A 25407-nucleotide genomic window follows, 5' to 3' on the forward strand; every position below is an offset into this window, starting at 1 on the left:
CATCAAAGCAGTAAGGGGACACAGAGAGCAGAGAGGAGTGAAGTTGGGTAGCAGCCTATCTGGCATCAGTGTGGAATCAGGAGAAGCTCCCCAACATGGGAGAGGGTGATTCACACTCTCCACGAGTGTCTGCGTAAGGCTGGGAATGGGAGAATCCCCCTACCTTAACCCCCTACCCACCACTCCCATCATCCCACCTCACCTCTAAACTGAGGCAGAGAGCCACCCAGACATTTTGCGGAGGTAACTCCTAAGTTTGAGGGGACCTCTACAAGCCTCGGACCCTGGAACAGACCAACACAAGTGCCACAGCCCCAATAGCAGCCACAGTAATGGTGCCTGGAGCAGTAAGATTGCTCCAGCCTCCTCACCAGACAAGGCTTGGTGTCAGCTTCTAGCCCAGCAGTCCTGCTTCTGCCTGAAATCAGCCAGAGGCTGCAGCCTCCTATTGTCCCAAGAAACACCTAGACGGCAGGGTGGATGACCCCACCCACTCCTGCCACTGGTAGCCAGGCAGGCAAAGCCTGCTAGAGCTTCCAGCCCAGATGTCCTGCTTCTGCCTGAACTCAGCCAGTGGCTGCAACATCCTGTTGTCCCCAGAAACACTCACAGGCAGGGCAGGTGACCCCGCCCAGGTCCACCAGTGGTAGCCAGGTGGGCAATGCCTGTTAGAACTTCCAGCCCAGTGGTCCAGCTTCTGCCTAAACTCTGCTGGCAGTTGCAGCCCCGAGTACCCCCAGGATGAACTTGGACAGCAGATTAGGTAACACTACTCACTCCCGCAGCTCTTAGCTGGGCAAGACTTGCTGGCTTAGGTGGTGCTCAAGCATCACTGAGAGGTGAGACACCCAGGTTCGCAGGTTGATAGAGGGGTGGTGTGTGCCTCCCTCTGCAGGGCTGGCCCGGCAAGAATAGGACCCGTTTGTCAACCACAGCTTCTACCTGAGGGAGCCCTGTGAACCAGAGCTTCCAACCAAAGAAATGCGGGCATGAAGCCAGTAATTGGAGGGGGTTCCTCCAAGGTCCAGGAGTGGACTAGGTGAGTAGGCCATCTCCCTGCCCCCAATCACAGAATACTACCCCAGAGCCACGCAGCAGAGCAAGAAGCTATCTGCTGGCTAACACTCTTAAGCGCCACCTATTGGATCGCAGCCCAAAATACACCACTAAAATATTCTGCCACTATACACCGCCTGTGAAAACTAAGGCAAAGGCTCCTACCAGCGCCCAGCCTGAGCCAATGCATGTGTACGCTGCAATGCTGCCACGGATGCTGGTATGCACGAGCAAGCATGGATTCCACTGCCACCACCCCGACAAACTTTTTGCTGGCACCTCTGTTGGAGTGTTGAGGCCAGTGAACTGGGAACACCTTGGCCTCTCTGGCAGAGCAGGTTCCTAGCCCTGAGGGCCCAGAGAACAAAGCTGGGGGTCTGGTACCAGCCCCCTAGAGTTACCGAACTCATTCCAGGAAAGCTCAGGTGAGCCTTGGCCACTTGAAATCTTCAAAATCAAAGCCAGTCAACTGAACTCATCTCATACTACAATCAAACCCCCAAGGGCATCAAAGAAGATAAAAGCAAAAAAACCCATCCGAAGGAAAACAACTTCAGAGATTAAAGGGACATCAGCTCACACAGATAGGAAAGAACCAGCACAAGAACTCTGGCAACTGGTAAAACCAGAAGGTCTTCTTACCTCCAAACAACTGCACTAGTTCCCTAGCAATGGTTCTTAACCAGACTGAAATGGCTGAAATGACAGACATAGAATTCAGAATATACATAGAAATGAAGATCATAGAGATTCAGGAGAAAGTAGAAATCCAATCCAAGGAATTTAAGGAATATGATAAAATGATACAGGAGGTGAAAGACAAAATGGCCATTTTTAAGAAAGAACCAAGCTGATCTGATAGAGCTGAAAAACTTACTACAAGAATTTCATAGTACTATCACAAGCATTAACAGCAGAATAGACCAAGGTCAGAAAAGAATCTCAGAACTCAAAGACTGGTTCTTTGAATTAACTTACATAAAAATAAATGAAAAATTTCCCAACTTTGCTAGATAAGCCAACATTCAAATTCTGGAAATGCAGAGAACCCCTGCAAGGTACTATGTAAGATGATCATCCCCAAGACACACAGTTGTCAGATTCTCCAAGGTCAACATGAAAGAAAAAGTATTAAAGGTAGCTAGAGAGAAGGAGCAGGTCACCTACAAAGGAAATCTCATTAGGCTACCTGTGTAGTGTTCAGCAGAAATGCTACAAGCCAAAAAAGATGGAGGGCCTATATTCAGGTTTCTTAACGAAAAGAAACTCTGCTGGGTGTGGTGGCTTATGCCTGTAATCCCAGCACTTTGGGAGGCTGAGGAAAGTGGATCATGAGGTCAGGAGTTTGAGACCAGCCTGACCAACAGGGTGAAATCCTATCTCTACTAAAAATATAAAAATTAGCTGGGCATGGTGGCAGGTGCCTGTAGTCCTAGCTACTCAGGAGGCTGAGGCAGGAGAATGGCTTGAACCTGGGAGGCGGAGTTTGCAGTGACCTGAGATCATGCCACTGAACTCCAGCCTGGGTGACAGAGCAAGACTCTGTCAAAACAGAACAAAACAAAACAAAACAAACAAAAACAAACAAACAAACGAACAAACAAAAAACAAAAGGAACTCCAGCTGAGAATTTCATATTCAGCTAAACTAAGCTTCATAAGCAAAGAAGAAATAAGATCCTCCTCAGACAAGCAAGTGCTAAGGAAATTCATGTTCATTAGATCTGTCTTACAAGAGATCTTGGAAGGAGTGCTAAATGTGGAAAGGAAAGCCATTACCAGCTACTATAAAAACACACTTAAGTACATAGACTATTGACACAATAAAGCAACTACACAATCAATTTTGTGTAATAATCAGCTAACAACACGATGACAGGATCAAATCCACACATATCAGTATTAACCTTGAATGTAAACAGGCTAAGCAGAATGTAAACAGAATGCCCCAATTAAAAGGCACAGAGTGGCAAGTTGGATAAGAAATCGAGATGCAACTGTATGATGTCTTTAAGAGACCCATCTCACATGCAATGACATTCAAAGGCTCAAAGTAAAAGGAAGAGGAAGAATCTATCAAGCAAATGGAAAACAGAAAAAAGCAGGTGTTGTTATTGTGATTTCAGACAAAACAGACTTTAAACCAACAAAAACAACAACAAAACAAAAAAGGGAATTCAAAAAGGGTTCAAGTCAACAAGAAGACAACTACCTTAAATATAAATGCAGTCAACACAGGAGCACTCAGATTCACGAAACAATTATTAAAAGCCTATAAAGAGACTTAGATAAATATGTAATTATAGTGGGGGACTTCAACACCCCACTGACAGTATTAGACATATCATCAAGGCAGAAAACTAAAAAAGATATTGGGACCTGAACTCAACACTTGACCAAATGGACCTAACAGACATCTAGAACTTCCCCCTCTCGCAGAACAACAGAATATATTCTTCTCATCTGCCTATAGCACATACTCTAAAATTAACCACACAATCAGACATAAAACAATCCTCAGCAAATTCAAAAAACCCCAAATCATATCAACTATACTCTTAGACCACAGCATAATAAAAATGAAAATAAATACTAAGGAGATTGCTCAAAACCATATTAATCACATAAAAATTAAACAATCTGCTCCTGAATGACTTTTGGCTAAACAATGAAACTAAGGAAGAAATCAAGAAACTATTTGAAAGCAATGAGAATAAATATGCAACATATAAAAATCTCTGGTACACAGTTAAAGCAGTGTTAAGAAGGAAGTTTATAGCACTAAATGCTCACATCAGAAAGTTAGAAAACTCTCAAATCAATCTAACATCACACCTAGAGGAACTAGGAAAACAGTAACAAACCAGCCCCAAAGCTAGCAGAAGACAAGCAATTACCAAAATCAGAGCTGATCTGAGTGAAATCAAAACATGAAAATCCATGCAAAAGATCAATGAATCCATGCGCTGGCTATTTAAAAGAATAAATAAGATTGATAGACCACTAGCTAGACTAATAAAGAAAAAAGAGACAATCCAAATAGACACAATCAAAAATGACAAAGGAGAAATTAGCACAGACCCCAAAGGAGTACAAATAAAACCCTCAGAGACTACTAAGAACACCTCTATGCACACAAACTAGAAAACCTAGAAGAAACGATAAATTACTGGAAACATAACTGCCAAGATTGAACCAGGAAGAAGTTGAAACCCTGAACAGACCAATAACAATTTCTAAAATTGAATCAGTAAAAAACCCCACACCAACCAGAAAAAGCCCAGGACAAAATGGATTCACAGCCAAATTCTACCAGATATATAAAGAAGAGCTGGTGCCATTCCTACTGAAACTATCCAAAAAAATTGAGGAGAAAGGACTCCTCCTTAACATATTCTATGAGGCCAGTGTGATTCTGCTACCAATACCTGGCAGAGACACAACAAAAAAGAGAAAACTTCAGGTCAATATCCTTGAGGAGAACAGATGCAAAAATCCTCAACAAACTACTAGCAAACCAAATCTAGCAGCACATCAAAACACTAATCCACCACAATCAAGTAGGCTTTATCCATGGGATACAAGGTTGGTTCAACATACACAAATCAATTAATGTGATTCATCACAAAAACAGAACTAAAAACAAAAAAGCACACGATCATCTCAATAGATGCAGAAAAAGCTTTCAATAAGATTCAACATCCCTTCATGTTAAAAAGCCTCAACAAACTAGGCACTGAAGAACTATATCTCAAATAATAAGAGCCATCTATGACAAATTCACAATCAAAATCATACTGAATGGGTTAATACTGGAAGCATTCCCCTTGAGAACCAGAAGACAAGGATGGCTATACTCACCACTCTGGTTCAACATAGTACTGAAAGTCCTAGCCAGAGCAATCAGGCAAGAGAAAGAAATAAAAGGCATCAAAATAGGAACAGAGGAAATCAAATTATTTATATTTGCAGATGATATGATTCTGTATGTAGAAAACCCCATAGTCTCAGCCCAAAAGCTGCCGGATTTAGTAAACAACTTTGGCAAAGTTTCAAAATACAAAATCAATCTACAAAAATCAGTAGCACTTCTATGTATCAACAACCTCCTAGCTGAGAGACAAATCAAGAACTCAATCCTGCTCACAATAGCCAAAAAAAGAATAAAATACCTAGGAATACAGCTAACTAGGGAGGTGAAAGATCTCTACAATGGGAATTACATACACTGCTTAAAGAAATCAGAGGTGACACAAGCAAATGAAAAACATCCCATGCTCATGGATAGGAAGAATCAATATTCTTTAAAAGGCCATACCAACCAAAGCAATTCACAGATTCAGTGCTATTCCTATCAAACTACCAATAACAGTCTTCACATAATTAGAAAAAAAAAATTCCAAAAAATTCATATGGAACCAGGAAAGAGATCGAATAGCCAAAGCAATCCTAAGCAAAATTAACAAAGCTAGAGGCATCACATTCCTCACCTTCAAACTATACTACAAGGCTACAGTAACCAAACCAGGAAGGTATAGGTACAAAAACACACATAGTCTAATGGAACAGAATGGAGTGCCCAGAAATAAACCTGCACACCTACAACCATCTGATCTTTAACAAAGTCAACAATAACAAGCAAAGGGGAAAGGACACCCTATTCAATAAATGGTGCTGGGATAACTAGCTAACCATATGTAGAAGATTAAAACTAGACTCCTACCTTTCACCATATACAAACATCAACTCAAGATGAATTAAAGACTTGAGCATAAAACCTACAACTATAAAAAGCTTTGAAGAAAACTTAGGCAATACCATTCTAGACATAGTCAGTGGCAAAGATTTCATGACAAAGATGCCAAAAGCAATTGCAACAAAAATGAAATTTGACAAATAGGACTAATTAAGGAGCTTCTGCACAGCAAAAGAAACTATCAACAGAGTAAACAGACAACCTACAGAATGGTAGAAAATATTTGCAAATTGTGCTTCTGACAAAGGTCTAATATCCAGAATCCATAAGGAACTTAAAAAAATTAAAAAACAAAAAACAAACGACTCCATAAAAAAGTGGGCTAAGGATATGAACAGACACTTTTCAAAAGGAGACCTATATGCAGCCAACAAGCATATGAAAAAATGCTCAACATCACTAATCATTAGAGAAAAGAAAATCAAAATTACAATGATATACCATCTCACACAATCAGAATGGTGACTATTAAAAAGTCAAAGGCCGGGCGTGGTGGCTCACGCCTGTAATCCCAGCACTTTGGGAGGCCGAGGCACGTGGATCACGAGGTCAAGAGATCGAGACCATCCTGGTCAACATGGTGAAACCCTGTCTCTACTAAAAATAAAAAAAATTAGCTGGGCATGGTGGCATGTGCCTGTAATCCCAGCTAGTCAGGAGGCTGAGGCAGGAGAATTGCCTGAACCCAGGAGGCAGAGGTTGCGGTGAGCCGAGATCGCGCCATTGCACTCCAGCCTGGATACCAAGAGCGGAACTCCGTCTCAAAAAAAAAAAAAAAAAAAAAAAAAGTCAAAAAACAACAGATTCTGGTGAGCTTGTGGAGTAAAAAGAATGCTTATACACTGCTGGTGGAAATGTAAATTAAGTCAGCCACTGTGGAAAGCAGTTTGAAGATACCACAAATAACTTAAAATAGAACGACTGCCTGACCTCAGGAGTTCGCGACCAGCTTGGGCAACATGGTGAAATCCTGTCTCTACTAAAATACAAAAAATTAGCTGGGTGTGGTGGTGTGCACCTGTAGTCTCAGCTACTCAGGAGGCTGAGGCAGGAGAAATGCTTGAACCCAGGAGGCAAGGTTGCAGTGAGCCAAGATTGCTCCACTGCACTCCAGCCTGGGTGACAGAGTGAGATTCAATCTCAAAAACAAAATAAGACAAAACAAAACAAAACAACCCTCATGTGAACCTCTGAATAAATAAAAGTTAAAAATAACGTTTTTTTACATTTATAACTTTTAACTTTAAATAAAAGTTAAAAATAAAAGTTAAAAAACTTCCCAGTACATAGAAGGTACCATTAACTATCTGTTGAATGAATTCCATAAGCTTTACATTTATATGTCTGTGTGTGTGTGTGTGTGTGTGTGTGTGTGTATATATATATATATGTTAAACAATAAATTAAACAAAATAGATAATTCCATAAGAAAATATAAATAATTAGAATCAACTCATAGGAGCAAGAAAATTTGAATAGATAGAACTGAAAAAAGAAATCAAAGATTTCCTAGGCAGGAAACCAAAAGGCAGCAGACCCAGATGGCTTTACACATTTATTTTCTCAAGCCTTCAGGTAACGGATAATTCCTATGGGATCTAACCTATTCCAGAGCATAGAAATATATGATTTATGTATAATTTTCATTCTATGATCTAAGCCTAAATACAAGAAGAAGCTTTCAACCAATATTACTTTAACAAACTTGCAAAGAGCCTAGCTAAACTATTTAGCAAAATTACCAAAAGTGATTAAAAGAATAATACATCTAAATATATATTTTATTGCATTTTAGGTTTTGGGGTACATGTGAAGAGCGTGCAAGATTGTTGCATAGGTACATACATGGCAATGTGGTTTGCTGCCTTCCTCCCCATCACCTATATCTGGTATTAAATACATCTTAGTTTTTGGATTTTTTTTTTTTGTAGAGGTGGGGTTTTGCCATATTAGACAGGCTGGTCTTGAACTCCTGGCCTGAAATGATCCATCCACCATGGCCTCCCAAAGTGCTAGGATTACAGGCATGAGCCACGATGCCCAGCCTAGGGTTAAATACATCTTAGGAGGATTTGGATAAATGACTTACTAGAACTAATTTCAAGAGTATAACAAATCTAATATTAGGAATTCTTTTATAAAAATAAACAATTAGACAATGTAAAGGAAAAATGATCTCATTCATATTAGCAGCCAAACCATAAAATATATAGGGGTAGAATAAACCCATTAAGAACTGTATAAGACCTACATGATGAAAACTAAAAATGCTTACTAAAGAACATTTAAGAAGACAGATTGTTAAAATGAATATTAAAAAGGAATTTTAAAAGCCTTACCAGATTTCAAAGCAGACAAACTAAAGTAATTGAAACAGTGTGGTATTGTTGTAGTAATAAAAAAAGAAAGTCCAAAAATAAAGCCCATGTATGTATGTAAGAATTTAGCATAGGAAAAAAATAGAGTACTGTGAGGACAGACTATTTAATAATTGGTTTTTAGAAAATGAATGATTTCAGTTGGAAAAACATAGTATTAGAGATCTATCTCACATAAAAAACAAAAAATATACTCTAGGTGTTATTAAATTTCTAAATGTTAAGAAAGCAATACCAATACAAAAAAATTTATAATTTATATAATTTTAAATAGGGAAAGCCTTGCTAAGTTTGATATGAAACCCAGACACCATGTAAGAAAAAAGAGAAACACTACATAAAAATTTGTAACTTGTATATCCTGAAAGACATTATAAACATAAAGAAAGAAAGAATAAGACTGGGGAAATATTAGGCCACAAATACAGCTGACAAAGAATTAATAACACTAATAGTCAAAAAAGCTCCTAAAAATCAATACTTAAAAGACAATCTCAGAGAAAAATAGGCAAAGGCTATGAGTAGGCAATTAAGAGAAGAGGGACAGTGTGGGGTGGGGAGTTGGGGAGGGATAGCATGGGGAGAAATGCCAGATATGGGTGAGGGGGAGGAAGGCAGCAAATCACACTGCCATGTGTGCACCTATGCAACAATCTTGCATGTTCTTCACATGTACCCCAAAACCTAAAATGCAATAAAAAAAAGAAATGAAAAAGGCTAATAAACATATGTGATCAGTGAATTGAAGCCTTAAATGAAAAGTGATATTTCATCTATCACATTGGCACAAATTAAAGCTTTTGTTTTGTGTTCTTTTAGAGACAAGGTCTTGCTCTGTTGCCCAGGCTGGAGTGCAGTGGCATGATTACAGCTCACTGTAACCTGGAACTCCCAGGTTCAAGGTGATCGTCCCTTCTCAGCTTCCTAAGCACCTGGGACTACAAGTGTATGCCACCATGCCTGGCTAACAAATTCAACATTTTAAATATCTGGTATTAGTGAGAATGTGAGGAAAGGGGCATTCTTACATGCTGTTGGTGGGATTACAATTTGGTAAAACCTTTTGAAGCATAATTTGGCAGGGACCTGTTCAAATTTTAAATGGGCATACCCTTTTATGCAACATCCACTTCCAGATATCTATCTTGTATATATAACATTCTTACATATACAAGAATGTTTACATAAAGTATTATTTACAAGAGCAAAAAAAGGGAGACATATTAAATGTACATCAGCAGAATAGTTCAATTATAGCATATCCATATTATGGTACACTATTCAATGCATTAGGAAGAGTGAGGTAGATCTATACTGATACTCAATAACCATGATCTATTTCTGAATGAAAAAAGTTGCATAGCAAAGTGACTGGTATGATGTAATTTCAAAAACTATATCCTTCCATTATACATGTATGTTTGCAGACACATAGAGAAAAGATCTGAAAGGATATATGCCAAATTATTTTAAGATGGTTACTCCTGGTGCGGGAAATCTACTTTTTACATTTATGTACTGCTTAAATTATTTACAGTCAACATGTATTACTTCAGTAATTTTTTTAAAATGCTAACATATAAAAACTAAAACAAGGGGCTCTATGCTAACTATGTCACAGTAACCTCACTGAATTATTTAATTGAAATCTAAACCTGGAATCTTCAGAAATGTTAATCTTTCCAGATTTGTATCTCTGAGGACCTTGGCCTTTAAGCAAGGAGGTTTACAAAAATAACATATGGTCATGATAAAAGCTCAAACAGTTCAGAAGAATATAAACAGCAAAGTAAAACTCTCTGCCTTCTGAACAGCAATCTATTAATCTGATTCACCAAAGGCAACCAATATTAACAGCTGCTTATGGAGCCATCCAAATATTAAAAAGACAAGTATTTAAAACATACTGTTTATACCTTTTTCACTTTACTTTAGGTATCCAAGGATAATAATATTCACTGGTAGCACTGACTACTACGTAGATCAGCTGTTCTTATTGATAGAGCACATCACAAATTCGTTATGCTTAAATTCCAACATTATAGCATTCAACACTGAACTGCAGGCTAGGTGTGGTAGCTCACACCTGTAATCCCAACACTCTGGAATGCCTAGGCAAGGAGGATCTCTTGAGCCCATGGGTTTGAAACCAGTCTGGTCAACATCCTGAGACCCTATTTCTACAAAAAAATTAAAAAATTAGCCAGGCTTGGTGGTGCGTGCATGTATTCCCAGCTCCTCAGTACGCTGAGGCAGAAGGATCACTTGAGCCCAGGAGGTAGAGGCTACAGTGAGCTGTGATCATGCCACTGCACTCCAGCCTGGGTAACAGAGCAGACCCTGTCTCAGTAGTCTTGAAGGTCAAATAGTACAAACCATATTGGAGAAAGCAACATAATTCAACCAGAAGAAAATAATTTATTTTCTCTATAAAATAATTTATCATAAGCTAAACCTTGGTAAGGATCTAGCTCAAAAGTTTAGTCCTTTTAATTTTATTTGCCCAGAATGAGAAGCAACATAATTCAACTAGAAGAAAATAATTTATTTTCTCTATAAAATAATTTATCATAAGCTAAACCTTGGCAAGGATCTAGCTCAAAAGTTTAGTCCTTTTAATTTTATTTGCCCAGAATGAGAATTTCTAAAGAAACTTAAAGAAAAAAATTATTCCAACTGTTTTTTCCCCATTGGTTGCATACTTACCACATTCTGTTTTGTTGTTTCCTCTAGGGTCTGTATCACATACAACCTATTTCGACAGCGCATACTGTGTATATCTTCATAGCAAATATTACCATATTTCTGCAAGAAATATGACTCGAGTGGATACCCATTCATGATAAACATCCACTTCCTCTTTTACAATCAGATTTATCAGACTCAGTTCTTGGAGGCCTTGGTTCTATTTCTAGGTAATTTCCTGACTTGTTCAATGATTTTGCAAATTTTCACCTCCCACATTTCAGTTTTTAAATATATTCACTGGAGAGAATCCCATCTACTATGTGCATAGACTAAGTACAAAAATATGGGTAAAATTCTTAATCTCTAAGAAGAGAATAACAATAATGAGAATAATTCACTTGTTAATACAAGGATAGATGTTTAAAGTGGTCATTATTTGTGAAAGCAAGTGAATTTATTCATTTAATGAAAAACAAATTGAGGCAGAAGAGTGGGAACAGTTCACAGAACTCATTTAAAAAGTTAACTTGCATTTTAAGTTATATGTCTACTTGCATTATTATCTTACTCTTAATATACCACTAGAGATACACCATAGTTCAATCATTTTAAATATGCTAGGTAATATATGTATGGCATGAAAAAACTTACCTCATTTGACTCTCTAATCAAATCTGTAATATCCACTCTAGTATGACTGTTTTTTTCATCACTCACATTTGAACACTGCTGAACATTTGAAGGCAATGGACTATCCTTATTGGTGACATTGTCAAAGAACCTATCAAAAAGTGATAGTAATACAAGAATTAGTGGAACTACCATTATTAAAGCAGAGAAATGACATCTAATTTCTCCCCAGTTAGTTAGAGGTTACTTTCAGCTGAGAGGACAAGGGAAGGTCTTATGAAGAAGTGGAACTTGTTTTTTTTTTTTTTTTTGAGATGGAGTCTTGTTCCGTCACTCAGGCAGGAGTGCAATAGCACAAGCTTGGCTCACTGCAACCTTTGCCTCCTGAGTTTAAACAATTCTCCCGCCTCGGCCTCCTGAGTAGCTGGGATTATAGGTGCCTGCCACCATGCCTAGCTAATTTTTGTATTTTTAGTAGAGACAGGATTTCACCATGTTAGCCAGGCTGGTCTTGAATTCCTGATCTTAGGAGATCTGCCTGCCTCGGCCTCCCAAAGTGCTGGGATTACAGGCATGAGCCACTGCACCCGGCCAAGAAGTGGAATTTGAAGATGGTTGGGCATTAGCAGGGTGTGGGTGAGGGGAATGGGATGGTGAAGGAATCATTTTGGGGTTTTGAAGGAAGCAAAGAGGCTCAGAGAGTACTTGGCAAATACCACATAGCTCAGTAGGAGTGGAATACAGGGTATGTAGAGGCATATAGGGGAAAATAACTGAAGAAAGGTACACTGAGCCCTTACTACAGAGTTCTGAATGCCAGAGTAAGATGTTTGTATTTTATTCTGTACATAATGGGATTTTATGTGGCATTATGATAGTTGCCCATTCAAATATTAATTTATTTAGCATATACAAATATGTGCATACACACACACACACACACACACACACACACATACAACATATATACTCCAATACAAAATAGCATTCATACAAAAGCTACTAGGAAAATAAAGTTCAACCCACTTGAAACCACATAGAAACCAGAATAACTTCCCCCCACAGGATATTTAACATTATCAACTACCCTTTTCCTGCTCAAACTACTTCTACATAGACACTATAGCTCAAACGGGGAATATGGAAGTCCTAGCATACTGAATCAATAATATTAGTGTAAATGTGTAAATAATTTAATGTCTCACTTCAAAGTGATTTATTCTTGCTATATTTTTTCTGGAGATAGAGGACTGGACTTTAGGTGTAGCTCTTTCATTCAAGTAGCTTTGTAACCTCAGGCAAATTGAAGTTTCTAGGGCTCAGTTTCCTCTGTAAAATATGGGGATTGAACAACATAATCTCTCAAATCGCCTCCAGATTTAAATGTTATGGTTCTTACAATACCTGTTTAATGCTGTCACAGCTTCAGCATCATCTTTACAAGTCAGCAGTTTGTCTAAATTATAGTCAAGTATTGCCAATCCTAGTTGCAAAATAGCCTTTATTCCATCATAGAAGAAACAGTCGACCACATTCACTGCACTTTCAATAGGTAGCACACTAATAAAAAGTGTGAGAAACCATGAGAGAGAAACTGAGGAAAAGAATGTCATATCAGTCATGTGTTCTGTCAGCTGAGGAAGGTGATCCCTGATAAGTTCTTCAAAGACTGCCTGATCAACCAAGGCACCTAGAGAATATCAAAATAAGTTTAAAAATAAACATTTTTCAAAAGGACTTGTTTCCACATCTCCCCACTTCTATTAGCATGCTGATATATCTCATTCTTCTTCCTTAAATTATGAACTCTTTCTGTATTTTATACATCTAACTGCTAGTAGTGTCATGTACTTCAAAAATGCAATTCAAATTCATTTGAAGAGTTATTTATTGAGTCTTTATCATATGCAGAGACCTGTACTAGGTATTATAAGAGCTATATCAATTAATGAAGTGGTCTCATGGTCAGGGAATTTAATATCTAGCACAAATCAAGATAAATACACAAATAATTATAATGAAAAACAGTACAACCAATGACCTAATCTTAATGCTGAAAGCCTGTAAGGGTATAAAGAGGAGACCATCCATAAGTTTTAATGTAAGGGATCACAGATCTGCAAATATTTGCTGACTAAAGAAAATACTATACAATTAACAAACTAAGAACTTGATCCTTCTTTGAAACATTGCAAGTATCTACATAATTCATACACATGTGGAGATTTTAAGCTGACTGAAATCTCCCTCCCATCAAGAAACTACTGAAATTCACAAGTAGCTCTGGATTCTTGAGATCATCATTGTTTTAGCAATACAGAGTTCATAAACTTAATGCTTCCATTTTTGTTAAGAAACAGACCAGGTATTTTATTTTCAAAAGGAACATATTAGACAATCTTTCCAAATATACATTCAGTACAAAAAGCTCTTCTTTTGAGAATGTCAGTGAATGTGAGGTTTTGATATTGCTTGCATTTTATACCACAACCTAATTAATCAGTCCTTCTCTTTTATTAGTAATTAGACAAGAGACACTAAAATTGTTTAGAAAAGAAATATACATCTGTGTGCATGCATATGTGTGTGAGTGGTTTTTCTTTTACCAATAATTCGACGATTAAAATAATCAGGCAACATTCGTTCACAAACAGCAACCAGAAGCCAAAAAGCTTCTTCTTCTTTTGCGTATAGAAGCAGCACTGAAGTCAAAATATTCATTGCCTAAAATTCATAGAAAACAGTTTTAAAAAGTAAATATCGCTCAGGTCATAATTATATTTCTTAAAACATAATAGTTTTTGACAGCAACAAGAACAACTGAGAATAATCATAGTGTAATAACTGTGGAAACGTGAGAACTCTGAGCCAGTCCAAAGCAAAACAAGGTGAAGTCAGGCTAACATTTGATAGTTATTTTATAAAGTAACATTCAAGAAAAGTGAAGCAGTAATATAATACATATAAAACATAATAAGGAAAATCTCTCTAATTTCAATGAGTGAAAAATCTTAATTATCACTAATCTGAAAAAAATTTACGTAATTTTCAAAGACATATTAAAATGAAAGAAAATGAACTTCATCTGTATTTCCAACCACCTATAAAGGAATAGCTCTTAGATATGAATCATCCTTAATATATCCAAAACTGAACAACTTCTTTCCCCTATCAAGTAGGATTCTTCTTATCTATCCTAGTTTTGATCATGCTGAAAACTCTCTATCTGCTATATCCGTTTCATATCCTAGAGTTTCTTCTTACAAAACGTCTTTCAGATTTGCTTTTTCCTTCCCATTCCCACTACCACTCTTTCTGCTGCTTCTTACAAATGTCAGGTCATTACTTTTATATACATTGCCACATCCTTTATTATAAAGGTAATAAACCACTAATGCATAGAATTTACAGAGAATGGAAAAGTATGAAGGAGAAAATAAAACCTCGTATATCCCACACACCCAGAAATCAACTGTTAACAAGTTGATAAATTTTTCTGCAGTTTTTTCTCCCTTTTTCTTCTAAAATTTGTATCACACTGTGTACTAAATTTTTATTTTTTCACTTAGCACTATATAGTAATATTCAATGCCAATAAACATTCTTCTAAAACAGTATTTTTAATGACTAAAATAATCTAAGGTAGATATAAATTATTTAATCATTCTACTATTGTTGGACATTTAGGTTAATTCCAATTTTTTACTATTTCATATAATGCTGCAATGGATATATTTTTTATATAAATCTTCATCCAACTATACTTTTTTCTCAGGACAGATACCTAGAAATGAAATTGTTTGGTCAAGTGGTATTTTCAAAAGACTTCATATTATAGCGAAATTAAATTCCTGAAAGAAAATATCAATTTATATTTCTGACCAATAGTGTTTAAATATTTATTTCACTGCACCTTTGCCAATATTGCAAATCATAATAATTATAATGATCTTCATTGATTTGATAGTGAAAAATGGTATCTCATTGTTTTAATTTTAATTTCTTTGAGGTTGAACTTTCTGTTTCAGGCTTTAACATCAACCTGTATTTTCTCATCGGTGATTAATCCTTTTATGTCCGTTGCTCATTCCTATACTTTCATACCTTTCTTATAGATTTGTATATTAACTATGCCAATTTCATGCCAAATCTAGCACACTGTTTGATGTCAAGCTTAGTTTTTACTGAATCATTTTCCCATGCAAGAAGCCATACTGGGAGGGGCTATAGTGAACATGGCAAAGTAAGGACTTCTAAAAAATGCTCTCTTCTATAAAAGCAACAAGAACACTGACAAAAGTCATCAGAATCAACTTTAGAACTCTGAAAATTAACCAATAGCATACAGCAATTCGGGTAGCATTCAATGGCTGAATCTCCGTAAAACCAGTAAGCTCTGTGGCATTTTAAATTGCCCTATTCCCAACCCCCTCCTCAGTTTCACAGTAACCTTAAAAATCAACATCCAGGCCAGGCATGGTAACTCATATCTGTTAATCCTAGCACTTTGGGAGGCTGAGGTGGGCAGATTGCTTGAGGTCAGGAATTTATAACCAGACTGGCCAACATGGTGAAATCCCGTCTCTACTAAAAATCCAAAAAAAAAAAAGTTACTGGGGCGTGGTGGTGCACACCTGTAATCCCAGGTACACAGGAGGCTGAGACAGGAGAATTGCTTGAACGTGGGAGGCAGAAGTTGCAGTGAGCCAAGATCACACCACTGCATTCCAGCCTGGGCAACAGAGCAAGACTTTGCCAAAAATAACCAAAAACCAAAAAACAAAAACCCACAAGAATAAAAAACAATGTCCTTATAAAAACTTGTACGTGAATATTCATAGCAGCATTATTCACAATAGCCAAAACAAGAAAACAACTCAAATGACTACCAACACTGAATAGACAAACAAAATGTAGTATCTATCTATATAATGGAATATTATTAAATCATAAGAAAGAAGTCCTGATACATGCTATAACATGGATGAACTTTGAAAATAATATGCTAGGTAAAAGAAGGCAGACACAAAAGACCACATATTATATCACGTAAATTATATGAAATGTGCACAAAAGGTATATTTATAGAGCTAGAAAATAGATTAGTGATTGCTTGGGTTGGTAGTAGGAGAAACTGCTAATGGAGTAACTGCTAATAGATATGGGGCTTCTTTTTAAGGTGATGAAAATGTTCTGGGTTTTTTAAAAAATCAAAATCAATAAAATCTGTTTACCATATTAAGTTTAAACTCTTTTCCCAGGCTTTAGAGATTCTTCATGGTTTTGTCCCATACAAACTTAGTTACTTTTTTATTCCAACCTGAACCTAGCCAATCTTATCTCCCAAGGCAGGCTTATTCTCGCCGGAATGACATCACTCATACTTTAACCCCGAAGAACTTTCTTCTTGTCCTTCATGTTTCTAACTTTGCTCTCATCTTTTAGAAGTAAATATTAAGTGCTGCCTATTTTGAAGCAATCTTTAAGCTACCACTTATAGACAACATCACAGTCTGTGAGTATAAGCTTTTTGAGAAAAGAAGCATTGTGCTTCTTTTATACCTTTCAGAGATCTTAAAATATGCTAAAAATCCTTGCCATTTAGATGTTCCAGTCACTTAAGCTATTTTTTTTAATCTCTATTGACAAGTTACAGTGGATAGATAGTATTGATATGTAACAATTACGGTATTCAACCCATTATAAATGAATGCATGGCCCAGAGTGCTACCTATCTATGATATTCCAATCTCCTCTTCTTCCACAGTAACTACACATGTCTGTTCAGCCACACTATACTCCACAGACTTCCTTGTGAATAGGTGTATCCATGTGACTAAGATCATCCGATAGAATGTGGGTGAAGTCACATTTGCCCCTTTCAAGCCTAGCCCATAAACTCTTCTACAGTTATTCTCCATGCTTTTTCCCTGTTCCTGTGAGAGCTAATGGTGATGAAAGTGGACCCAGGAAGCTTTTTTTTTTTGAAAATGACAGTCTGCTCTCAGCTTACAGTTTAAGTTCCTGAATAATCTCATGGAGGAGAGCTGCCTACTGATGTGAAGAGTCAATCTCCTTTGTTTATTCTTTCAAGAAATAAAATTCTATTGTGTTTATCATCTGTGTTTGTGTTAGCAGTCTAGCCTACCCTAATTGATGGTGTGCAATTTTTTTCCAATGATTCCTCCACTGCCTATAAAATAAAATTCAAACTCCAGCTCTCCCCCAATCTACCTTCCTGATTTTTTTCTCCAACTACTTCACTTCATCCACCCTATGCTTCTACAAAACTAAACAAATATGGTCCTATATACTTTACATTTACCTCTACCTGTGTTCAGTTACACGGATCCCTTCACCTGGCATATTCTTTTCATTCCATCTCAATATGTCCAAAATTCACCAATTTTTAAGATCTGCAAATGCTATCTTTTCCATAAAGCCTTCTCTGATTCCTCCCAGTGAAAAAAAATTGTTTCTCCTTATTATACATCATGACAGGACTTTCTGCTTCTCTGTTTGTCTCACTTGTGTTTTGTTTCTTAATGAATATGCTTTAACATATCTTGGTCTACATACTTTTAAGAGCAGGACTCTTATCTGACACATCTTTATATAGCCTTAGGTACCTAGCACAGTATGTTTTACAGGACAGAAGTTCAATAAACATTTGTCAAATGAAAAAGACAAATAATGAAATATCAATTCTCCTAAGTATTCCCATTACCATCCTACTTACATTAATACCATCCTCTATCTAACTCACCACAATCTTTGTCCTTATAATCACCACTTCCAAATTAGTGGAGTTGGATTTGATGTGATTTTATTTGGAACATACACACAGTAGGGCTCATAGTTAAGTCATACCTGGCAGTATCCAATTTTGGGATTCCTGTATGCATAAGCAGTGAGTACCCTTCTCAGAGCAGATATGCCAGTGTCACTCTGAAAGGCAGGGTGCTCAGGCAGAGAGCGACGCAAATCACGTTCAATTTCTTCAGTAGCCAAGTTGCTGGTCCCTAAGGACTGCTCAACCACTTCAGCATAATAGCCAGGATTAGTAGCCATGTCATTAACAGCACCTGTGAAGATTATTACATTACAACAGAAGAGGGATATAATAAAGCTAGTATTTCCATATATACATAAATAATTGGATTTCATTATCTTGATATTTAGCCTTATGCTCAAGTGATTTCTGAGCACAAACAGAAAAGAGCTTTACACTACAATCTATGTCAAGCTACTAATTTTATCCAACAGAATATCATTTTCATGAGCTTTTTTCCCCCTTAACTGACTGTTGACACTAGAGATAAAGATCCCCGCATTATATATATATTCCTAATAAACTAATCTGCTGAGATGCTGGATGTGTGGATATATAGGTAAGGTGCAAATAACTACTTACCTTTCTCTTTTGACTAGTGTTAACTCAAGATGAGTAAAACTTTGTACTAACCATCTTTGTAATTCTTTCACTTTAGCTTATGGCATAACTCCTAGAAAGGCATAGTTAATGTCTGCTAAATAAGTAAAGTGAATAAATGTAATACCTGAAAAAAGCATCCAGAGTTCTCCTCTTAAGGTTTCTGGAATCCCTCTTACAACAAGATCTCGAGTCTTTTTGGTTCGAAACATACTAACACCACGCCCACATTCTGCAAATAGTATTTTCCATGACTGTTCCTTCATTTTTTCTTTCAACTGTAATAACAGAAAAATCAAAACAACTAAACCTAGTGAGAAATTAACTTCTTTAAAATAACCTGCTCACTCTGTTTAACTTGAAACCATCTATGGAAATCAAGGACATAGAAAACCAAAATTAGTATTCACCTAGGGGTGAAACACTGAATTCTTTTCATCATGAAAATCTTTTAAACTCATGTGAGCATAGCAGGTTTAATTTACTATTTGAATTCTTAGCTAAACTCATATAAAAATGGTAAAATGTGTTATACTTAGGGGGCAAAGCTTTAAACCATCATTCTCTCCAAATCACATCTATTTCAGGATTAGAAATCTATGCAAATAAAACCCAATGTCAATAAATATGTACAACTATTACATATCTGTAAAAATCCCCAATGTCCAACTTTTATCTTTTGTCTTCATTCCTGATAATAGTCCTTGTGTACAGTGGAACTAAATAAGTTATACAGTAGAACCTGCTGGAAAACTTTTCAAGTCCCAAAAGATGAGTTTTCAGTTGTGGTACCTTCTAGTCTGCTTTTAAGATTTTTATTTTTCATCAACTGTTTCAGCCTATAAGTTTAAATATTTTGTTTTCCTACCATTTTAGAATTAAGAGTCTCCAAATTCTGAGGGTGAAATACTGTCATTAAGGCTTCAGTGCTCACAGTTTTACTGCATTCTTTCTGACTTCTCAAAGATTGCACCTCAAAATTATCAGATGGATCTGTAGACTCAGAACTAATAGGAAGCTGAAAAAGAAAGAATGTAATTGTCCCAGATGCATGCTTAGAAGTTTCTGCAAGAAAAATAAGTTCTAATGTTTGTCTGTCATTTATAAACCACAATCCATATACATACCAAATATTAAAGTGATATCTCAGAGACATACCTACGAAAATTAGAGATGTCAACAACCTGACTTCTAGGATGGCAAACTCAGAAACTCTGTGAGCATACTCCCCCAACAAAAGCAACAAAATACTGTCAAAACATTCAAAATAAGTCATTTCAGAACACTAGAATTAACCAAAAGCATGCAATAAACTGAAAAGCATCTATTCAAGAAACATTAATGAGCCTGAGTAAGACCAGAAGAATCTGTGGGGTTTTTAACTCTTTCCACCTGCCCAAGCTCAGAAATGAAAGCCAGCAGTAGGGCAGTCAGTGGATTTTTTGGAGTTTCATTAAAAGTCCTATCCCCAGGGCATAGACAATATTTTGACTGAACTTGCAACTCCCTGGAAAATCTCTACTCCCAGGGTGTTGCTATTTGATTTGATTCACAGCTCAGCTTGGTGAAAAAACTCTGTTCCCAGAGTATTATAGAAAACAATAGCAACTGGATGGTAACATCCTAGCTGTCCGAAGCTGTGATTTCAGCTAGAGCAAGCAAGACCCTGGCTAAAAATTTAAAAGGAAGACCTGAAAAACCAGATGATGATATGGAACTTTGAAAGGCTGCAACATATTCTTGGAGATACACAAGAATGAATACACATACAGGGCTGTGAGCATGCCTAGGAAAGAAATGGGACAGAAGAAGGCCCCAGTCACTCAACTGTGGCTATCCTTGAAAGTAGGAAAAAAAAAAAAAAAAACTAAAGCTGATTTGTAAATTGCTTGAAGTTTTTGGTATACTTTCACACAGATATCCTTGAAAAAAAGGTAGAATATTTGATAGCATAAGGCATTTAAGAAAATCTAACCCATCACTGAATAGCCACTAAGTTATACTGATTCAGGGGGTGATCCAAGGAAGTCAGGCTTAAAAACAGAAACAAGAACTTAAAAAAAGCAACCAATGGAAAGTGTCTTGAGGAGGCCCACTTGTTGGATTTTGTAAATAAAGACTGTAAAGCAGCTATTATAAATATATTCAAAGAATTAAAGAAAACTATGCCTAAAAAAATTAAGGACCCAATAAAAAGTGGGCAAAAGGTCTAAACAGATACCTCACCAAAGAAGATATAAATAGCAGATAATCATATGAAAGAGGTTCAACATCAGATGTCACTAAGTAATTTCAAATTAAAACAACATTACACACTTACTAAAACCCAAAACATTGAAAATACCAAGTACTTATGAGGATGTGTTGATAACAGTCATGCAATGTGAAATAAACGTAAATATATAAACTATACCCTCATGTTTCTTGCAGCACCACTCAGAATAGCCAAGATATAGAATCAACCTAAATGTCCACCAACAGATGAATGGATGCAGAGAATGTGATAAATTTTACAAAGGAATATTATTCAGCCAAAAAAAAGAATAAAACATTTTCATTTGCAGTAACATGGATGAACATGGAGAATATTATGTTAAGTGAAGTAAGTCAGGCACAGAAAGATAAATACCGTATGTTCTCACTGATCTGAAGGAGGTTAAAAGTTGAGCTCATAGAAGTATAGAGTGGAATGATGGTTATTAGAGGATAGAAAGTATACGGGGAGGGTTGCACTATTTTACATTCCCAATAGCAATATATGAAAGTTTCAATTCTTCACATCCTTCTCAACAGTTATTATGTCTCTTTAATTATAGCCACCCTAGTGGATATAAAATGGTATTTCATCATGCTTTTGACTTGCATTTCCCTAATGACTAATGTTATGAAAAATCTTTCAATGTGCGTATTGGCTATTTCTTTATTTTCTTTAGAGAAACGTCCATTCAAATCCTGTAACCATTTTAAAAATTGGGTTGTTTGCCTTTTATTATTAGTCATAAGAATTTTGTATACATTCTAGATAGAAGTCCCTTACCAGACACATAATTGGCAAATATTCCCTCCATTCTGTAGGTTGTCTTTTCACTTTCTTGATGATATCATTTATAGCACAAAAGTTTTTAATTTTGATGTAATCCGATTTACCTATTTTTTTCTTAAGGTTCACATGCTTTTGGTGTCATATCTACTAACAATTGCCTAGCTCAAAATCACGGAGATTAACTTGTACATGTTCTCTGAGAGTTTTATAGTTTCAGCTCTTACATTTAGGTTTTTAATCCATTTTAAGTTAATATTTGTGTACATTTTAAGAAAAGAATATAACATCTTTTTTGGGGTGTGGAGTACCCCCATTGAATTAGCTTGGCTTCATTGTTGAAAACTAACTGACCATAAATGTAAGCATTTATTTCTAGACTCTCAATTCTATTACATTGATCTACATGTCTCCCCTTATGCCAGTATCACAACGTCTTGTTTACTACAGCTATATAATAAGTTTTGAAATTGGAAAGCATGAGTCTTCCAACTTTGTTTTTCCTCTTCAATACTGTTTTAGTTATTCTGAGTCCTTTATATTTCCATATAAAACTGTATGAACTACGAAGTTTTACTTTTAAAACATATCAGTTACCCAGCTTCTATAGGTTATAACTATACCAGATATTGCAAGTTACTATTAGGAGTGCTGAAAAGAAAAGAAGAGAGAAAAGAAAAGAAAAAAAGACTCACTAAGGTCATCCTTAAACTTTAGTACCTTAAGTAAGTTAAAGAATGCCCATGACTGAGGCAGTGGAAAAGAAGTAATAGCTTAGGGTGGAGCAATCCAGTGGTATTTTAGTTTGAAATCCAAGAAGCAAGCACAAGCCCTAGCAGGATTGGACATTAAGATTGGTTCTGAGGCCCCACCCAAATCTTACCTTGAATTGTAATAATCCCCATGTGTCAAGTGTGGGACCAGATGGAGATAAATGAATCATGGGGATGGTTTACCCCAGGCTGTTCTCATGATAGTGACTGAGTTCTCAAGAGACCTGATCGTTTTATAAGGGGCTTCCCCCTTTGCTCAGTACTCATTCCCTCTCGTGATGCACTGTGAAGAGGTACATTCTGCCATAATAAGTTTCCTGAGGCCTTCTCAGCCATGTGGAATTGTGAATCAATTATATCTCATTTCTTTATTACCCAGTTTTGGGTATTTCTTCATAGCAGTGTAAGAACAAACTAATACAGTAAATTGGTACGGGGTGCTGCTGTAAATACACCCAAAAATGTGAAAGCAATTTTGGAACTGGGTAACAGGCAGAGGTTGGAATGGTTTGGAGGGCTCAGAAGAAGACAGAAAGATGTGGGAAAGTTTGGAACTTCCTAGAGACTTGTTGAATGGTTTTGACCAAAATGCTGATAGTGATATGAGGTGGTCTCAGATGGAGATGAGGAACTTCTTGGGAAATGGAGCAAAAGTGACTCTTGCTATGCTTTAGCAAAGAGACTGGTGGCATTTTGTCCCTGCCCTATAGATCTGTGGAACTTTGAACTTGAGAGAAATGACTTAGGATATCCGGTAGAAGAAATTTCTAAACAGCAAAGTGTACCAGAGGAAGTAGAACATAAAAGTTTGGAAAATTTGTAACCTGATAATGTGACATAAAAGAAAAACTCATTTTCTGGAAAGAAATTCAAGCTGGCCACAGAAATTTGTGTAACAGGAGCCAAATGTTAATCACCAAGACAATGGGGAAAATATCTCCAGGGCATGTCAGAGACAGCCCCTCCCATCAGAGGCCTGGAAGCCTAGGAGAAAAAAATGGTTTAGTGAGTCCAGCCCAGGGCCCCCCTGCTCTATGCAGCCTCAGGACATGGTGCCCTGCATCCCAGCTGCTTCAACTCCAGCTGTGGCTAAAAGAGGCCAAGGTTCAGCTTGGGCCATTGTTTCAGAGGGTACAAGCCCCAAGCCTTAGTGGCTTACACATGGTGTTGAGCCTACAGGTATACAGAAGTCAAGAACTGTGATTTGGGAACCTCTGCCTAGATTTCAAAGGATGTATGGAAATGCCTGGATGTCCGGGCAAAAGTTTGCTGCAAGGGTGGAGTCCTCATGGGGAACCTCTGCTAGAGCAGTGTGGAAGAGAAACATGGGGTCCAAGCCCCCACACATAGTCCCCACTGGGGCACTACCATCCTCCAGACCCCACAATGGTAGATCCACTGACAGCTTGCACCATGCACCTGGAAAAGCTGCAGGCACTTAATGCTAGCCTGTGAAAGCAGCCAGGAGGGGGGCTGTATCCTGCAAAGCTACAGGGTCAGAGCTACCCAAGGCTGTGCGAGCCCATCTCTTACATCAGTGTGACCTGGACATGAGACATGGAATCAAAGCAGATCATTTCAGAGCCCTAAGATTTAGCTGCCCTGGTGGATTTCAGACTTGCATGGGGCCTGTAGTCCCTTTGTTTTGGCCAATGTCTCCCATTTGGAATGGTTCACGGTTCATTTACCCAATGCCTGTACCCCTACTGTATCTACGAAGTAACTAACTTGCTTTTGATTTTACAGGCTCATAGGTAGAAGGGACTTGCCTTATCTCAGATGAGCCTTTGGACCTGGACTTTGGGTTAATGCTGGAATGAGTTAAGACTTTGGGGGACTGTTGGAAAGGCATGATTGTGTTTTCAAATGTGAGGACATGAGATTAGGGAGGGGTGGGGGTGGAATGATATGGTTTGGTTCTGTGTCCCCACCCAAATCTCACCTTGAATTATAATAATACCCGTATGTGAAGGGCAGGACTAGATGGAGATAACTGAATCATGGAGTAGTTTCTCCCATGCTGTTCTCATGATAATGAGTGAGTTCTCACAAGATCTGATGGTTTTATCATGGGTTTCCCTCTTTGCTTAGCACTCATTTTCTCTCCTGCCACCCTGTGAAGAGGTGCCTTCCACCATGACTGTAAGTTTCCCGAGGCCTCCCCAGCCATGTAGAACTGTGTGGGTCAACTAAACCTCTTTTCTTTATAAATTGCCCAGTCTCGGGTATTTCATCGTAGCAGCTTGAGAACAGATGAATACAGATAGGATTCAAGGAAAGTTGAGTCAAATCAATGTGTAAATAAAAGGATAAGGTAGAAGAGCCAATAAAGGAAAAATTAATGATTAGAGAATAACAATTCCCTTATATTTTTTAAATGCTTAGTTTGACAAATCATATACTTTACTACTTAATATTAAGTTCACCTGTTTAAATGAGAAGTTACATTTTTGCAAATACAGGTTGAAAAATTCATGGTCGTAGTCTGAACCTCAAGCACAATATATTCCTTTAGCTTAAATGACTGAATCATCAGTTAATCTATTGTTCTAAACTACAGGAAAAGTATCCCAGAGGGAGAAAAATAACCTCTTAAGCAATGAAACCCTAAACATAAATTTATAAGAGTGATGACAAGTATACCAGTCCTATCCA

At 37.2% G+C, this 25407-nt stretch overlaps 1 protein-coding gene across 3 annotated transcripts in view; it reads right to left on the reverse strand.

The window, feature by feature from the left end:
• TBC1D8B (TBC1 domain family member 8B) overlaps positions 1-25407 on the reverse strand; it is a 64287-nt gene that overhangs the window by 12892 nt on the left and 25988 nt on the right. For all 3 annotated transcript variants that reach the window (XM_064361975.1, XM_012451671.2, XM_064361967.1), the window contains 7 exons: positions 19808-19957; positions 19067-19217; positions 18378-18592; positions 14114-14231; positions 12912-13197; positions 11529-11658; positions 10896-10994 (listed from right to left, as the gene is read on the reverse strand). In XM_064361975.1, the coding sequence (XP_064218045.1) occupies positions 10896-10994; positions 11529-11658; positions 12912-13197; positions 14114-14231; positions 18378-18592; positions 19067-19217; positions 19808-19957 (1149 nt within the window). The remainder of the gene's footprint in view (positions 1-10895; positions 10995-11528; positions 11659-12911; positions 13198-14113; positions 14232-18377; positions 18593-19066; positions 19218-19807; positions 19958-25407) is intronic.

The sequence above is a fragment of the Aotus nancymaae genome, unplaced genomic scaffold (assembly GCF_030222135.1).
Source record: "Aotus nancymaae isolate 86718 unplaced genomic scaffold, 86718_ANA_hifiasm-v0.15.2.pri h1tg000004l, whole genome shotgun sequence".
Classification (NCBI taxonomy): Eukaryota; Metazoa; Chordata; class Mammalia; order Primates; family Aotidae; genus Aotus; species Aotus nancymaae.